Here is a 19,952-nt window from a genome sequence, read left to right on the forward strand (position 1 = left end):
TAAACTCAAAAAAAACTTTTGTCCAGATCATGTGACTGAACCACCGAATCCTTATAGCTTTATACAAGATTTTAGGAATTTATCACTTGTGAATACATGTCAGCTATATGGAAATATATACGGTTTTCTCCCAATTATTTTACTGGTATTAATATTCATCCAAATAATGTTCTGAAATGATTTGGTAATGCTTTTTGTAAAAATATCTAAATATAAAACAGATATATCAGACTCCATGATATCTTTTATTTCTAATTCGAAAGCAATCATCACAAAAACGTGGGAACGGAGAATATGGAAATAACGAATATTCAATAGTGAAGTTCATAAAACAATACAAAATCTGAGCAAAGCAAACGCAAAAAAAATGTTGAAATGCAAGCCATATCAGATCTTGAGCAAATTCTGTTTCATTTGAATACAAAAATAGGTCTGTATAATGTGAACATAATAAAATAATGGTCTGACAAGGTGAATTTATTGAATGATAAAATTAGCTCATATTTGATGTAGTACGATTTTAATGATTTTTCCAGTTACCTGGAGGTAAAGAAATCGATTAAATGACATTGAGATAATAAATAACTCGACATTTAGGAATTTCCTAGGTATATATTTTCATACGGTTAACTACGACATTCATTTTATTGAAATGAATAATGGCGTCTTATATCAATCCAAGGTATGATTTTAATATTTCTTAACATCCAAATCGTTGAAATAAAATTTTCGAAAGTCGTACAAACAAATATAAACATTTATTTGGGAAGTATTAAAATATTTATAATACCAACATAAACCTTCAACTCTTCCAGAATATTTATTGGACATTTGTAAAATGCGTATCTTTGTTAGAATTAGTTAATCAATATACAGTAATCTAATAAAAATGTATATTAACATTTTTAATGTAAATTAACATTTTTAAAAAAAAGAGACCATAATTCTATTTTGTCAGTGAAGTGGATACAAATGCACAACGCCTGTCTGAGTCGGTATTTCTAGGGCTGTGTCGTATTATAGGAACTTCAAAACAAGTAGCAATGAGGCGAGACATTATAGATATTACTGAAATACTGAGAAAACAAGCAATGAGACACCATTACATAACCATAGTGGGAACTGGGAGTCACAGGGAGGGGTTTCGACTGTTAGGGTCAGACAGGGACATAATGTCGTGGTCTAATCACCTCCGAGTGATCTGGGACTTAAACCAGGCTAGGAGTTACAGAATGAGACAACTTCTGATTCTCGCAGACAGTTCTGATAGTCCACCGGGATATACATTATTACAGTCACTCACAACGCCAGTCATTACAGATTACTTGAAATTACCCTTAATCAGGATAAATGACAAATTATACTTGTCTAGCTCTCTGAACAGAATATTAGAAATGGAACTTCCTGGATCTTTTGAACATGGGCCATGTAGCAGTGGCGTTATACTTGGGATGATAGAATATGATAGAGCCTCTTGTTATGCCAGCGATTTTTGGCCTCCGTCCGCCTCTTCCTGGATAGAAAGATGTCACTCGTGGCCTCATCCAAGTGTAGTAGATGAAATTGTCACAAACGGTTGCCACTTTGCGGCAATAGGACATAAACTTGGAAATCATGAAAACACTGAATGGAGAATTTCTTTCTGTACTGCTGAGTTAAAACTTGTTTATTCAATGAGTCATATTCAATTCTTAGTTTATGGACTACTGAAGTTGTTTTTAAAGGAAGTTATTTCTTCAAGGTTGGGTGAAGAGGGAAAATTGTTATGTTCCTACCACATGAAGACAGCCGTTTTCTGGGTGCTTCAGGAAAACATAATGCCCTATTGGAACCCTCAAAATCTCCTGCAGTGTTTCTGGGTCTGCTTTAAACATATTCTTAAATGGGTGTATGAGGGAATATGTCCAAACTTTTTCATCCCAGAAAACAATATGTTTCTGACAAAAATTTATGGCAATTCACAAAGAACCTTATTCCAAAAGCTGTATACGTTGTATGAGAGTGGTTTGGAATCTCTCCTGCACAGTCCGTCCATTGGTCAACATCTCAAAGTTGTACTTGAAAACCCAACACTCAGAGTTTCTACAGATGAACGGTCATTGGTGACCGAGTTCGACTTTTTCTTAGAACTGTTGTCGGAGGTTTCTCAAAATGATTCACATGGACTTCATAGCTTCAGGTGGTGTATTAATCTATTAAAGATAGTTGAACAGTTGGTCAATTTACCGTTGACCCAGAATCATGTAGCTATGTTACAGAAACGGACTGCCTTCATACTTAAGTGCATTGCTTTTATGTTCAACATGTACACTGCTACCAAAGTGAACAAAATTAAGTATATTGCTGACAAAATTTCCATTCAGCTGCTGAAGTTGGCAGTCAAGTTTGGTTTTGATTCCGATTTATTATACATTGCAATGTATTATTACAAAACATCAAGGCATGTGAAAGCTTTATCTGTTCTAAAGATGACAATGAAAAGGTTTGACCATGAATACCTCATCTATAATGAAAAACCATGTATACATCCTAGGAACCTGCCTAAACAAATGAAACCAGTTGTGACACAAGATATTAAACTTTTGAAAAACATATGTTATTTAAATGAACTGAGGTTGGAACAGTGTCTTCAACAAAAACGACCATCTTTCCTGCTCATTCCTCCCCATGTCATGATAGTACTGCTAGAGTTCTTGTGTTACAAACAAACAAATTTGGTGGATGCAATGTCTGTTCTATTTGTACTACAATCCCAAATAAACTCTCATCCAGATATTTTTCCTGAATCAACGAGAGGCATATCTTGGGAGATTCTTGGCAATTGTCAACAGATGTTGGGGTACACTATGGACGCTCTTTATTCCTATCAACAATCACTGCAACAGCAAGGAGGACCCCAAATACAAATTGCTACAATAGTCAGAATCATTATAGCTATATACAAGATTTTAGGAATTTATGACATGTAAACACAGGAATTTTGCGATAGGCACAGACTGTTACAAATGACAAAAGACTTTTAAACCTGTATCTTGTACCAAAGTATTATTACAGACTTTATAATAGATTTAAAAAAATAATTTCTAGTGGTCATGGGTATGGTTTTTGGGGTGTTAATATGTGAAAATCGGGAGTTAGGGGGAGGGTAGTTTTTTTTTTTTTTTCTTCAAGGGCAACTCGTTCAAATAAATGTCAAGATATAGATTTATATCGTAAAGGAGCTTCCGTAATTGTTCTAGTGTAAAGATAAACTGTCAACTATAAAAGTTGGCGCTTCTCGCAAAAGTCCACTTGTAAGCGGTATGAGAAAACACAGGATTTTCTTTGTACTTCTTAATCGTCAAGGAGCTCAAGATAATAATTTCTTTGTTCTCAGCCAAATAATGTTCTGTAAAGATTTGTTAATACTTATCTAGGTGTTTTATTGTTGATATATATATATATATATATATATATATATATATATATATATATATATATATATATATATATATATATATATATATATGTCACAGCCTAGTCTAGGTATTGTAGTTGTAATAATGAGCACAAATACGGCTGCTGGGTTCTATTCTGTTTCATATATTTTATACGTAATACAGAAAAAGAAGAGGGTGACCTGAAATATAATACAACATGTATTTAATATTTCTCACCTCACACGCACTTTTACGCGAATTAATTAAATATTAGGAATTTAGATAATTTAGAATATCACTTCAGTTAAATAGAATGATCAAATAGATAATGAATAATTATGGACAAAGAAATAATTTGTCAATTATTCCTTACCGTAATCCTAGCCTCAGTTTGTCACAATATCATGAAATAATTTGTGTTTAGGAGAGAGAGCGTCTTCCCTCCCCAAAGCTTAAGGTTGGAGTGTCCGTGAATTAGTACTGGCGCGAATGCGCAGGAGACATATAGAAAAACCAGTTTGACCACCCACACACTCGGATACTCTCACTAACCACTCAACCGTATGAATGATTATAATACGATGCCTTATCATAAGATATGAAAATGATATGAATGATAAATAGTAATATTAATTAATTATTTATAATTCACCCTGTGACATCCTCCTCTTTGAGAAAAACGTGTCCTCACATTTCATCAAATAGTATAGTACAAAATATATCAACTGAAATAAAAACAATAAATATCAAAATATATCAACACACATAGGATTGCTATTGTTTTGCAACATCCTCTGCTTTGTAGCAGAAAAAAAGCCTTTTGTATTAGCACAAGCTGAAATACAAAATAATTCAATCAATTCATGTTTGTATAATTGTCATAAAACTGGCATCATGAATGGCTAAGCTGAAAAGCAATCCATGATTAATAATGTATCATAAAATATAAGTAAAATGATCACATAAGTCATAAAACTATCAACTATCAGTACATCTTAGCTCTACAAACTTCAGATATATTATAATAATACTACGTCATAAAACTATATACAACTAACTATCTGAACTCTAAGTAATCCATGTGAGATTTTTCCTGTGGCATTCTCCTCCTAGACATACCATACTTGAGCCTCATGCTCACCTGTAATCCACTGTCCATATCTATTAGGAGGATTTTTAACTCTAGTGGAACGTCTTATACCTTGCTGAATAGTAGACGGGCTTGATGTACAATCTCGCGACAAATTATCACGCATTTCGAATAAATTTGTACTCGATATTGAATTAAAAGAACCACTGTCCTGAATTTGATATCCAGGGTCATCTAAACTTATAGGGTTTAGCATAGACATATTGTTTGAACATTTTACACTTAGACAATATGAATATCATAATCATTTTAGTTATTAGCAGTGGAAGAAAAATGATATAAAGGTTTATTAAATCAGAATGAATATTATTAGTGACGCAAATTCGGTGACTTTATAATTGGAAAAAGGAGTTTAATTTTGTATACAATTATTATCTTGTCAAAACAAATTGGATTTTGTTGTTGTTCCGATGCACTATAATTTGGTAGATCATTTTGTAATGAAATTGAACCGAATAGACCAATCAAGCCCATCGATAGTAAGTAATAAAATTTGAACGAAAATACAATGGTATTATTAAGAGTTTTGACTAAGAGCAATAAAATTGGGAACTTTGAAGTAAATAAGTAAAAGCTTAGGGCTAGAATTAACTCCTGTGGTGCAGAGATGGGGACTGAGCCCATAAATATTAGTAACACCTATTTACCTGCATTTGAGGGTGGTGCCATGTTGGGGTTCATAGGTCAACGAACAGACCTACGGACAAAGCGTAGGTGGTTGGTCATGGTGAATTAGCCAATGAAATGCATTTTTATATCCGGGACCATTGATACCCACTGAGCACAAAATACCCTGTTTTGGAAAAGAGTATTCCCGGTCTTATTCTCAAATTATCCCTACTCTCTTGCACTTCATTATTTTGGGAATCATTTTTGTGGACTTTTGTTTATTTATTTATTGGTAGTTCTGTCTTCAGCTCTTTGCATTTTGAACGGACCTTTTGAACATTTATATAAAAAGTGTATTGGTTTTTTCTGATCATATTTCAGGAACGAATATTTCTAAAACTATACGATCACAGAGAAATTGTAAACTTGGATTCATTTAATAAACTTTGAAAACAAAGACAAGTTTTCTTCATTGCCTTACACTCAACGGAAGAAGTATCTTCTAACCTTAATATAGGTCTACTAAAATCTGACATATTAAATGTGTTAAATGTAAAACCATCTGATCTCATATGTTCATCTGAACTATTGTGACGAGTATTATGGTTAACACGAGAAGTATTATAAACATTATGGTGACTTTGAAAACTTCCGAATCTGGAGAAACAAAGTCACAGTACTTATAGACAGCGCAAAGATCAAATATTATAGGTCAACTATAGAGCAAAGCAAAAATCCACAAGAAATGTGGAAGACATTAAATAAACTAGCATCAAAATCAAATAATTTTGTACCAATGTCTATATCTGACAATAATAACACCACTGAGGACACGCATGAAATTGTTGAGATTTTTAACAATCATTTTACAGGTATATCGGAAAAGCTTATCTCGAATATCGCACAGACAGATTTGATTGCGAGAAATTAATGCAATTTACAAAAACCAAGCTTAAACGTGGTAATAATTTTAGCATTCCCCTTATACACCAAAAATGACGTGTTAGCTTTACTAAACAAACTTGATGTAAATAAATCGGCTGGTATCGATACCATAGGTCCATGCCTACTAAAACATGCTGCACCAGCCATATACAAATCTATCACTCATTTAATCAATGTGAGTATTTCTACGGGAATATTTCCAAATGAATTGAAATCTGCAAAGGTAACACCTATACACAAGAAAGGAGATAGACTTGATCCCGGGAATTATAAGCCAATATCTATCCTCCCCACTTTGTCGAAATTAATTGAAAAGCATGTTGCTAATCATATCCGTAATTTCATATCAGATTTCGATTTACTTTGCAAGTCACAATCAGGTTTCAGGGAATCTCACTCATGCCAAACTGCTCTTACTAAATTAATTGATGAATGGTTACACGCAATGGATACTGGTGAACTTGTCGGCGTAACCTTTCTTGATTTCAGCAAGGCTTTTGATCTTGTTAATCATGATATTTTGATTAAGAAACTACGTTGCTGTAATTTTGACCCCAAAGCAATACAATGGTTTGACTCATATTTAAACCGTAGATTTCAGAGTGTTCAACTTGGAAATATTAAATCTGGAAAACAGTTAGTCACAGCGGGAGTGCCACAGGGATCAATTTTAGGCCCAATTCTTTTCTTATTTTACATCATTGATCTCCCATTATTTATAGAGAAATCAAGCATTGACTTATTTGCGGATGACGCCACTCTTCACTTTTCTCACAGTAATGTTTCTTCCATTCAAAATATGTTATCTTCGGACATAAGAAATATAGAAAGATGGTGTTCTCAGAATCAGATGATTTTGAATACAAGTAAAACAAATTGCATATAGGCACACATCAGAGACGATCAAAACTGACGAACCAAAATCTAAATTTACAAATTTCAGATCATTTTCTTGAGAGTGTCACACATGAAAAACTACTTGGTTTTCATATAGATAATTCACTTAATTTTAATACAGATGTCGATGCTGTTTGTAAATCCGTATCTGCAAAGATATCTGTATTACGAAGAATTAAGAAATATCTTCCATTAAATACAAGAAAGTTATTCTATAATGCTTATATACTGCCTTCAATTGAATACTGTTTAACAGTTTGGGGTAAGGCCACATAAAATTAATCTTTAGATTCTCATCCTAATTTGCTAAAAAATCGGGGCGGGTGGGCGGGTTTTATTTTTTATTTTTTATAATTGTTAAATTGTATAAGTATCAACAAAACATGGACTCTTCGTACACATTTTTTTTTTCATTATGTTAATGCAAATATGAATAGATTTTCTTTTCATATTCTTTTAAATATTTAAAAAAAAAATGCTTGCTTTAAAAAAAAAATAAAAATTCATAGTTAATTAACAAATTATCAAGTACACATAATACGGCACACCCAGTGGGGATACCAATAAATTGTGTATCCATGACTTCTCATTGGCCTTTCCCCAAATACCTTTTACCCGGTAGTTTTTACCAACAAATCCCTCTGTTTTGGGTAAAATATTATAGATTTCGACCTTGCTTAAAAATTTGATTGTTCTTGAAACTTGACATATTCGACATTAAAATAGATCATATTTGCAAAATCCAATGAAATATTCTAATGAAAAACCTAGGTCTGAACAGTTTTAAGATTTAACATTTCCTTAGCACTTAACATTCTCAAAAGTCTGCCAACGATGTTTTTTTTTTCTTCAAAGTTGACCAGGTGTCATTTTCCTTGTGTATATTTTAGTTAGTTAAAATCTCATTCAAAAATTGCTCATGCCAGTGGTGGTTACGGTATCTTGACGTGTTTATGCTATTTATTCTTTATTCTTCTCTGTCTTCTCTACACTGACAAATTATCTCTTCCTTCAATATTTAAACTGATTTTATTGCCGATTTTTCTCCATTCTTCACATGGCTCTTTTGCTATAAATAGCGACAAGCGACTTTTAATACAGACAGGAGATAACTCTTAAACTTTGACCTAAATTCTTGCTGAATAAAAATACGTGAAAATTCTTTAATTAACACCCAAAAATGAAAATAAAAAACACCGGGGCGGGACATTTTGAGAGGGGCGGGCGGGGATGAGAATCTAAAGATTAATTTTATCTGGCCTAATGCATCAGCCTCTAGCATGTCTAGCCTCGAGAGGATTCATAAGTTACAGTAACGGGCTGTATCTTAGATGCTGCTTATGACTCTCCATCAAAACCCTTATTTGAAAAACTTGATTGACTCTCAGTATATGAGCAATTGACTGTAAATAAGTTAGTATTATTGTATAAAACGCTTTACGGTGCATGTCCATATTACCTATCTGAAATGTTCAATTACCAGTCATCCAATTCATACAATCTAAGATCTGAGTCTAATTTTGACTTGTGTGTTCCAAAGCACAAAACCAAAATATTTCAAAATTCTTTTCAATATTCAGGTGCAGTATTGTGGAACAATTTACCTTTAAATGTAAGAATGTCTCCATCACTTCAAAGTTTTAAAATCAAGTCAAGAAAATTTATATTAGACCAACGTTCTACTAAAATTCTTATATAATTGTATATCTGTAGACTCTATTATTAATGAAATGATGCATGTATTATTGTATGTTGTGTCATATACATGAATAACATTGTTGAATGTAATATTTATTATTGTGTATTATATATGTTTTTTTTATAGAGGGCCTCAAGGAAGAATAGTGCTTGCACTAATTGAGTCACCCTCTTTAAATAAAGTATTATTATTAAGGTCTTCCGTCTCCAACGGAAGACCTTCTTGTTATTCTTCGGTTTCTTTTTCCCTATTATTAAGGTCTTCCGTTTCCAACGGAAGACCTTCTTCTGATTCTGTTGTTTCTTTTCCACTATTATTAAAGATAGGCCACGGTACTTTTACCCATCAACGTAATTCACTAAACCTGCTTTATAAAACATTTAGGCGAAAAACCGACTAAAATCGGTACCGCCGTTTCAAAGATAATCAATGTTGAACGTCTGCATTTGCACCTGTGAAAACGATCGATAATCCTTGACAATGTCACTTCCGGTTTAAATGCAATCAAGTTCAATGACGTCACAAGTGTGTCTCGCTTCCCTCAAGTGAGAGGTGAATAAATGACAGAAAACGCTGTCTTGGATAATTCTGATAGTTCATTAGAGAAAGAATCGCTAGAAATTTTTTGTGGATTGTCAAGTTTTGATGAGGACTCATTGCTGTGCAATAATACAAAAAAATTTGGGAGTAGAACCCTTTCGTTTTGAGCCCTACCCTGGCAATCTCTCACCAGATGGCGTTTTACGCTCATCGCTCCAACACCTCGAGGTGTAAGCGGAGCGCGCCCTCTGGTGAGAGATTGCCTACGCTAGATCTAACGTCAGTAACGAAGAAGAATCGACCACAAACGATGTGGAAACCGAGGAAGCAAATCGTTTGCATACTATTTACGTTTATACTATTGATTGGTATGTGAGTAAAACGATAGAAAATATTCATAAGTAACATTTTAAATCATGATTTAAAAAAAAATATATTAAATAAAAACACAATTCGACACATTACCTAATATTTAACACCCCCCTAAAACTTTAACTATAAAGGCCTAAACAGCTGACAACATCAATAAAGTTAGTCCCTACTGATTTTAATTTTGCGTTCATTTTTTTTATTTGTTGTGGTTTAATAAATTTTTTTTTTCATTGTCATTTTTTTATGATTTGCAATACATGTTTTTTTTTTTTTAACAAATGACCCAACCCCCTTCAGTAAAACTGCATGCATGACTTTTTAAAATTAATTTAGAACAAAGTCGAGTTACTTGGTATAAATTTCAAAAGATAAAATTTGTATATTTTACAATTTTGTAAAAAGAAAAAATGTTTTTATTCTCATATTTAAAATAATTAGGAATTAAATTTGTTCAGCTCTTTAAAAAAAAAAAAAGAAAGGTTTACGTATTTAGGCTTGATGCAACACAATCAGTTCGGAGTCAGATGTAAAATTCGACTTTCAGAGTATACTAAATTTGTTTAAATATAATTGAAATGTATATATTATGTGCCACCCTATTCATGTGTTTGTACGTTGTTTCATGCAATATATTATTAAATATTGAACAAGTCAAGGGTCCCGGATGACATTCTACCGGTACCTTACAGATGTCCAATCTAAACATTACTGTAATATAGAAGTTGATACACAGTTATAGACATGTAAATTAAATAATCAATTAAATTCATATTCAGTGTCAAGGAGAACAAGACAATTTAAGTAAAGATGGTGTGAAATGGGTCTCACTTATGGAACGCCGTAACTGCCTTATGTCGAGAACTTTCATTATATGCTGGTATTTTGTCATTATATGATGGTATTTTACCTTTATACGATGGTATTTTATCTTTATATGATGGTATTTTATCTTTATATGATGGTATTTTGTCATTATATGATGGTATTTTATCTTTATATGATGGTATTTTATCATTATATGATGGTATTTTGTCATTATATGATGGCATTTTGTCATTATATGATGGTATTTTATCTTTATATGATGGTATTTTATCTTTATATGATGGTATTTTGTCATTATATGATGGTATTTTATCTTTATATGATGGTATTTTGTCATTATATGATGGTATTTTGTCATTATATGATGGTATTTTATCTTTATATGATGGTATTTTATCATTATATGATGGTATTTTGTCATTATATGATGGTATTTTGTCATTATATGATGGTATTTTATCTTTATATGATGGTATTTTGTCATTATATGATGGTATTTTATCATTATATGATGGTATTTTGTCATTATATGCTACTACTTTTCTTCTTTATACTACTTTTCTTCTTTATACTACTTTTCATTATATATGATGACCGTCAAGCAAAAACCACCCTTAAGTCAAAATTTTGACATTTTGAGTTGTTTAGTGATCCTGATAGACAATTTTCTCCTTTTTCAAATGATATATAACATGTTTTTGTTCATAGACTAAATAATAGTGAAATTTTTCAAATAAAAAATACAAATTCTCCCTCATGACGCTGTGATTTATCGGATAACGTCGATTACTTTGTTCTCACATTTCCATGTTTGTGTTATAAAACATGCACAAGAAAAATCACCTTGGACAACAAATGACATTAAATAAGTGATTTTTATTTAATAATTTTGTAATTGTTCCTTTTCATGAGCGATATTTTTAGCATTTTAGAAGAAAAATCAGGTTTTTATTACCCCCCCCCTTAAAATAGAAACACGAGATCACAAGATGTTTTGTTTCTTTTTACAACCATTGGTGACAGTTTATTTTTCTTTTTAGGGGAGGAGGTCTATTATGCATTCAATGCCCTTTATCTGTTAATATGGTCTATGCTCGTCATAGGCGTCGGAACCGGGGGGGGGGGGGGGGCGAGGGGGGGCTTAGCCCCCCACTTTTTTCCAAATATATACTTAGTATAGACATTGAACATATCTTTGTAAGTTTTTATTACGGGGTACTTTGACTTAAATCAGGGGACGCTTTGACCAATATTTGAGGGCAGTATTTTTTCTGTAAAATTATTTTTATTAGGGGGCGCTTTGACTGGCTCCCATAGACGCTTACACTGAGAATCGCGGAACAGCGAATTAGTGCAATCGCAACTTCTCGGGCCTTTCCGGCTAGCGGAAAAACGACCTCGAATGTATATGGTAGACGTCATGACAACCCTCCTTTTTTACGATCTTTGAAATAAATGCATGGAGACCTTTTATCTGTGGAATATGGAGTTTAACTTTATTCAATGTAATGATATTACTTAGAATATACTATAGAAGGGGCTTCTAAATTAGTCTATCCTATATTTGAATAAAACAGGTAGATGTATAAAATTTTAACATCCGGTGATGTTAATACATTCGAGGTTGTTTTTCCGACCTCTAACGGAAAGACCCGAGATGATGCAATTGCGAATTAGTGCTACAGAGACAAGCGTCTGGATAATCGATACTACAAATAATGACGAAAAAGTAGTAGCATATAATGAAAAGTAGAATAAAGAAGAAAAGTAGTATAAAGAAGAAAAGTAGTATAAAGAAGAAAAGTAGTATAAAGAAGAAAAGTAGTAGCATATAATGACAAAATACCATCATATAATGACAAAATACCATCATATAATGACAAAATACCATCATATAATGATAAAATACCATCATATAATGATAAAATACCATCATATAATGATAAAATACCATCATATAAAGATAAAATACCATCATATAATGATAAAATACCATCATATAATGACAAAATACCATCATATAAAGATAAAATACCATCATATAATGACAAAATACCATCATATAATGATAAAATACCATCATATAAAGATAAAATACCATCATATAATGACAAAATACCATCATATAATGACAAAATACCATCATATAATGATAAAATACCATCATATAAAGACAAAATACCATCATATAATGACAAAGTACCATCATATAATGACAAAATACCATCATATAAAGATAAAATACCATCATATAATGACAAAATACCAGCATATAATGAACGTTCTCCACATAAGGCAGTTACGGCGTTCCATACTCACTCCTGAAAATCCAAACAATATACAATGTACAATAGACACGCTGTTCACGGTAGCTTGTGACTGTAAGCAAAAGTTTATATTACTTGTGATAGACAGATCATTATGCATAATGTGCACAATCGGCAATCCTGGGCTTATATACTCCGCTACACTCCATTCAAACACAGGTATACGAGTCATCAAAGGAGCTCCGAGTGATGTGTGTACGCCATTAACCCCCCCCCCCCCCAATAAAATTAAAGTCACAAATTAATGATGATTTTAGGATTTTATGAAAAAAAACGTAGTTAATTTTTTTTTATATAAATCCTAATTAATTTTTTTAATTTTTCAAACTTAAGCAAGCAAAGAGTATAGTTATATTGAGCAATGGTGCCTCTTTCAAAATTGTGAATTTTATGGCCTTTGGTTTAAAACATGAACAAATTAAATTAATGGAAAGTTTTTACATAATACTCAGGTGAACTCTAAGTCCCGTTGGCCTCTTGTTGTTTGTTTTTATTTCTTGCAATATTGGCTTCTATTTTTTAAAGTTGTGTTTGGTCATGCGCGTACTGCTGTACTAAATTTATACTCAGCATAAAGGTTCTTGGACTCTTTGCGCCTGAATCGAAAGATCCGAGGCATATATAGTTTTTGTCCTTTCTGTCCGTCTGTTTGTCGGCACTTTTTAACCTTTGCCAAGTTTTGAACCATGAATAGTTGACACTTCATATTTGGTATGCGTACTCTACTGATTAAGTTCTTTCAAATGACATCAAGGTCAATGACCTTGTGACCTTAACTGTGACCTATATGCTATAATAGTTTTTTTCTGCAAACTTTAACTTTTGCCATAACTTTTGAACCATACAAGATAGAGACTTCATATTTGGTATGCATACACCACTGAATAAGCTCTTTTAAATGACATCATAGTCAATGACCCTGTGACCTAGACTGTGACCTATACACTAAATATAGCTTTTATAACTTTAACCTTCACCATAACTTTTAACAAAGAAAGATACAGACTTAATATTTGGCATGCATACTCCACTAAATAAGCCCTTCCACATGACACCAAGGTAAATGACTTTGTGACCTTGACTGTGTCATATATGCTAAAAATAGCGTTTTTGAATCATAACTCTTGAACCATGAGAGACAGAGATTCCATATTTGGTATACATACTTCACTAATTAAGTTCTTTCAAATGACATCAAGATCATTGACCCTGTGACCTTGACTTTGACCTACATGCTAAAAATAGGTTTTTTAACTTTATTGTCGCTGGGTGCATAGTGTTTCACAAACACATCTTGTTATTAGCTGGGACTCAACTTTCTCCTAAAACCATGAGTCCTGGGACTTAAGTTTATAATCCTAGTGAGAACTCTGGGAATATACCATCATTTGTAACTGAGATGTATTGGTGTTCCATCATTGTATTTTACAACCTTCAAATCATTGGTAAATAATGCAAAAAGTTTATCAAAATAATTTAATGGTGATTTTTTTAAATACAAAAAAGCATCAATCAAACAAAGCTTAGAAATCTATAACAATATTGCACTATAAGAAGGGGGATGAAACATGATGCTTAAACTTATTCAAGTTCTAAACAGAGTCCAAATTGTTAATAAACAAAACTATCAAAATAAGATCGCAGTAGGAGAGAAATGTAAATGTTTGTCCAGATTTCCCCTTAAATACAACTCTTTCCTTATCCTCAGATATCTTGGTTAGACATAAAAGACTTTTATGAAATACAAAGTATACACATAATATCTAAAAATTTTGAAGGAGGTTTTTGTTTATCAGTATCTATGTAAAAACCAAGTCCAGCTGACAGATGCTTTACAGGTAAAATCTTAGCCAAAAAATATATGTAAGCATGCACGAACTTGGATTTCCTCTTTGGGTAAGTAATATAATAAGTATGGTATAATAAATACAAGAGGCCCAAGGGCCTTGAATCGCTCTTCTGATAAATTGTACAACCTATCACTTGTATTTGAAGCCTCTAAGTATCCTAAAACCTAAGTTGCATCAACTGATAAAAAGTTTGATGATTCCGTCGTTTCCTTCACAGCTAACAAAGGCAAAAGGAATGGCACTCTGGTTTGGATCTATCCGGAAAGACCCTTTGTAACGAAAGAAAAAAAATTAGGACTGAAGATATTTTAATAAAGCTATAAAAAAAAAACCATGAGTAGGTCACGGTGACCTACTTTAAGATTGAAGTTTTCTGAGGACTCAAGATGCATTAATAGACAAACTAAGATTGAAGATTCTAAGCCAATATGTACTTGAGATATTCAAAAGAAGGTCACCTTGACCTACTTTTTGGTCTACATTCTTGGAAAACCCAAGATGCATCAACTGACAAAGTTTGATGATTCTAAGCCAATAAATACCTGAGATATTCAAAAGTATGTCACCGTGACCTACTTTTTGGTCGAAATTCTCTAAAACCCAAGAGGCATAAACTAACAAAGTTTGATGATTCTAAGCCAATAAGTACCGGAGATACTTAAATATAGCCATAAAATGTCAAAAGTAGGTCATCGTGACCTACTTTTTGGTCGACATTCTCCGAAAACCCAAGATGCATCAACTGACAAAGTTTGAGGATTCTAAGCCGATAAAAGTACTGGAGATACTTAAATATAGCCATTAAATGTCAAAAGTAGGTCATCGTGACCTATATTTTGGTTGACATTTATCAGAGGCCTAGGATGCATCTGCTGACCAAGTTTGATAATTCTAAGCCAATAAATACCTGAGATATTCAAAAGTAGGTCACTGTGACCTACTTTTTGGTCTACATTCTCTGAAAACCCAAGAGGCATAAACTAACACAGTTTGATGATTCTAAACCGATAAGTACCAGAAATACATAAATATAGACATTAAATGTCAAAAGTAGGTCACCGTGACCTACTTTTTGGTTGACATTCTCCGAAAACCCAAGATGCATCAACTGACAAAGTTTGATGATTCTAAGCCGATAAGTACTGGAGATACATAAATATAGCCATAAAATATTGAAAGTAGGTCATCGTGACCTAATTTTTGGTCGTCACTCTCCGAAAACCCAAGATGCATCAACTCACAAAGTTTGATGATTCTAAGCCAATAAATACCTAAGATACTAAAATATAGCCATAAAATGTCGAAAGTAGGTCACAGTGACCTACATTTTGGTCGACATTTTTCAGAGTCCCAAGATGCATCAGCTGACCAAGTTTGATTATCATTGGTCTGAAGGTAATCAAAATATGCCTTTTAAACAATTTGAAAACAAATGCCTGCAAAATTCTAAAAGTAGGTCACAGTGACCTACTTTTACTTAAATATGTTTTAAGGTCCCAAGATGCAGCAACTTACAAGATTTGATGATTCTAACCCTCTCAGTGTCTGATATAATGGGGTGAAATGTTTTAAAAAGGATAAGACATAAAGTTCAAAAAGTAGGTCATGGTGACCTACTTTTAAGTTGACATTGTTCAAGGACCCAAGATGCATCAACTGACAAAGTTTGATGATCATAGGCCTTAAAGTGTCCTAAATATGCCTTCAAATCTATTTGAAAACAAATGCCTGCAAAATTAAAAAAGTAGGTCACCGTGACCTACTTTTGAGTTAACATGATGTGAAGTCCTAAGATGCATCTACTTACAAGAATTGATGATCTTAGTCCTTATAGTAAGCAAAATATAGACATTTTCATTAATTGTAAATTTAGGTCAACTTTGAAGTGACCTTGAGACCACGCCCTTTGCCCCAGGGTCATGCCTTGAACAATTTTTAATCTTCAACATATCCTAATCATTGTATGTAAGTTTGGTGAAAATCTGCCTGGTGGTTCTGGAGAAGAAGATTTTTTAGCAACCAGTACTTTTGGTTTTGTTTTCCTGATTATCTCCCCTTGTTTTAGGGTCCCAACCCTTATTTTAGTATAAATGGTAGCCCTTGGGCCAAGGATACCATGTGACAAATTTGACACTGATTGGCCAAGGGGTTCTTGAGTTATGGCCCATATTCTAAAAAGTTAACGCACACTGCACACCGCACACCGCACGACGCACACCGCACAAATGGCCATAGCATTAGCTCTTTGAGCCTTTGGCTCAGAAGAGCTAAAAATGACTCAGATCTCTTGTTATGAACTAATATAAAGCATGATTTTCTTCAGATGAACCTTGTGACATTTGTCTTGTAGTCTTGTTTTTGATAACAAAACTCCATCTTGTACAGGGCACACCTTTCCATTAAGCACATGGTTAACATTTTACAATGAAGTTTCTGTAATTCACTCTCGTTCTGTGTAAATCATGGCCTGGTCTGTGTGAGGCTAGGTTTTGGATGATCCTGATGATTTGTGTTTACTGGGAGAATCTTTGTTCCCACTGAAAATGATATTGATATCAAAGTTACAATCCAATACAAAAGTTCAATATTGTCTTTAAACAAGAGGCCCATGGGCCATATTGCTCACCTAAGCACTAAGGGTAGGAAAAAGTAGAAAATAGTTTTTTATTGTAAAGTTTAAATCCCAAAGTAGTCCCATGACCACTCATGGATTTGCTATTTTTTTAGAAAATGATTTTTAAAGAATTTTCCTATATATATATCTTTGAAAACTTTGGTCGGCCATTTTGGCCCCGCCCTACCCCTGGGGGTCATGATTTGAACAAACTTGAATCTACACTACCTGAGCATGCTTCCATATAAATATGTTGAATTATGGCTTTGTTATTCTTGAGAAGAAGATTTTTAAAGAATTTTCCTATATAATTCTATGTAAAACTTTGGTTGGCCATTTTGGCCCCGCCCTACCCTGGGGGTCTTGATTTGAACAAATTTGAATCTACACTACCTAAGCATGCTTCCATACATGTATATATGATGAATTATGGCTTTGTCATTCTTGAGAAAAAGATTTGTAAAGAATTTTCCTATATATTTCTATGTAAAACTTTAGTCGGCCATTTTGGCCCCGCCCTACCCCCAGGGGTCATGATTTGAACAGACTTGAATCTACACTACCTGAGGATGTTTCTCCATAAGTTTGATCTTTCCTGGCAAAGTGGTTCTTGAGAAGAAGATTTTTAAATCTGCCACCAAATTTTCATTTATTCCCAATTATCTTCCCTTGAATGAGGGCGTGCCCTTCATTTGAACAAACTTGAATACCCTTCACCCAAGAATACTTTGTGGCAAGTTTGGTTGAAATTGGCCCAGCGTTTCTTGAGAAGAAATTGAAAATGTGAAAAGTTTACAGACAGCTAGACAGACAGACAGACGGATGCCAGACAAAATGTGATCAGAAAAGCTCACTTGAGCTTTCAGCTCAGGTGAGCTAATAACTTGAATTAGTCCTCGTGAATTTTAAATAATTCATATACAGTCTCGCCAGACTGATGTTAACATTTTACTACTGACCATCTAAGGTGTTTAAATCTGAGAGTATATTCCACACCTAGATTTAATACATTGATATTAGCATGTTTTTACTGACCGTCTGTGGTGCTTAGATCTAAGAGTGGCTAGGTTAGATGAGATGTAGGGTAGTAGTTTGTCTCGGACATTGTGGTAGTTTCGTTCTAACTCACGCTGATATTCCTTCTGATCACTTGAAATCAGGGTTTTATTCTTATGAAGAGCATCACTGCACCTGTATAAATTGAACCAGAAGTCTCTGTCAAGACTGAAGCTCTACTGGTTTCTACTTATGGCAAAGGAAGAGAAAAGTACTTTAGCAGTTGGGAATTGAAACTTTACAACAGAAATAAATAGAATAATGATCCTTGATAAAGTCTCTTTATGTTCTTAGTGTAGTTTACTTGTGTGCCAAGTTATATTGAAATCAGACCAAAACTTTAGGAGGAGTAGCATTTTGAAAGTATTTTACAGAAACTTCTATTTTTAGTAACCATGGCAACACCGTTCACAGAAATTAAAAATTGATAGAGAGAAGTATGTATCTTAGTAAAGTCTACTTGTGTGCCAAGTTATATTGAAATCAGACCAAAACTGTAGGAGGAGTAGCATTTTGAAAGAATTTTACAGAAATTTCTATTTTTAGTAACCACGGCAAGACCGTTTATCCAAATCGAAAACCGATACAGAATTATGTTTCTTAGTGTAGTCTACTTATGTGCCAAGTTATATTGAAATCAGACCAAAACTGTAGGAGGAGTAGCATTTTGAAAGAATTTCACAGAAATTTCTATTTTTAGTAACCACAACAAGACCGTTTATCAAAATCTAAAATCGATATACAGAATTATGTATCTAGTGTAGTTTACTTGTGTGATAAGTTATACTGAAATCAGACCAAAACTGTATGAGGAGTAGCATTTTGAAAGAAATTTCACAGAAATTTCTATTTTTAGTTACCACGGCAACACCGTTTATCAAAATCAAAAACTGATACACAGAATTATGTATCTTAGTGTAGTCTACTTGTGTGTGAAGTTATGTTGAAATTAGACCAAAACTTTAGGAGGAGTATCATTTTGAAAAATCATTTACAGACAGACAGACAGACGGACGGACGCCGGACGCATTACTATCGCATAAGCTCTTCTGGTCTCTGACCAGTAGAGCTAAAAAAGCCAAATGATAAATACTGTACCTGAAGACAATGTAAATGAAATTTCATTTATTGAACTCAGAGACAAGTTTAACAATCATTTCAGTGTACTATTGTCTTACTTTTTGAGGAAATCCTTAAAGGAGAGACGTAGTTTGTTTCTGTGGCGGACGTCCTGTGCTTTATTTTCTGGACTGTCCTTCAAGAAAACAACAGCAACCTCTACTGGACCCTACAACATCAGAAAGTCAAGACTCAAGTTATATCAAGATTCACATATACTGGACCCTACAACATCACAAAGTCAAGATTCAAGTTATATCAAGATTCACATATGCTGGACCCTACAACATCACAAAGTCAAGATTCAAGTTATATCAAGATTACATACTGTATGTACACTGAAATAAAAAAAATTCTGTGGAAAAAGTTCTCTGATTATTAGTTTCAGTAATATCATTACACTATTTCAACTACCTGACATTCAGGAAAATACACTTACACCTTCTAAAATTATACTATCCTCATATAACTACAGTACATGTGCAATGTACTTGTAGTAAGATATAAAAGTTTACAAATCTACAACACTA

The 19,952-nt window shown here is 33.2% G+C and overlaps 1 protein-coding gene and 1 long non-coding RNA gene across 2 annotated transcripts; one reads left to right on the top strand and one right to left on the bottom strand.

Moving 5' to 3' along the window:
- The first annotated feature begins 1,043 nt into the window (after positions 1-1,043).
- Positions 1,044-2,969, top strand: LOC134271358 (uncharacterized). The gene has a single exon (XM_062753573.1). The coding sequence runs from the start codon at positions 1,044-1,046 to the stop codon at positions 2,967-2,969; it is 1,926 nt and encodes a 641-aa protein (XP_062609557.1).
- Positions 2,970-17,010: 14,041 nt separating this feature from the next.
- LOC134271359 (uncharacterized) lies at positions 17,011-19,618 on the bottom strand. Its single transcript, XR_009993007.1, has 3 exons — positions 19,482-19,618; positions 18,283-18,438; positions 17,011-17,170 (listed from the first exon to the last, which is right to left on the bottom strand). It is a non-coding gene; the product is annotated as an uncharacterized LOC134271359 (long non-coding RNA).
- Positions 19,619-19,952: the final 334 nt, after the last annotated feature.

Source organism: Saccostrea cucullata, unplaced genomic scaffold (genome assembly GCF_032062105.1).
Source record: "Saccostrea cucullata isolate Sc308-1 unplaced genomic scaffold, CSIRO_AGI_Scuc_v1 ctg8996, whole genome shotgun sequence".
Taxonomy (NCBI): domain Eukaryota; kingdom Metazoa; phylum Mollusca; class Bivalvia; order Ostreida; family Ostreidae; genus Saccostrea; species Saccostrea cuccullata.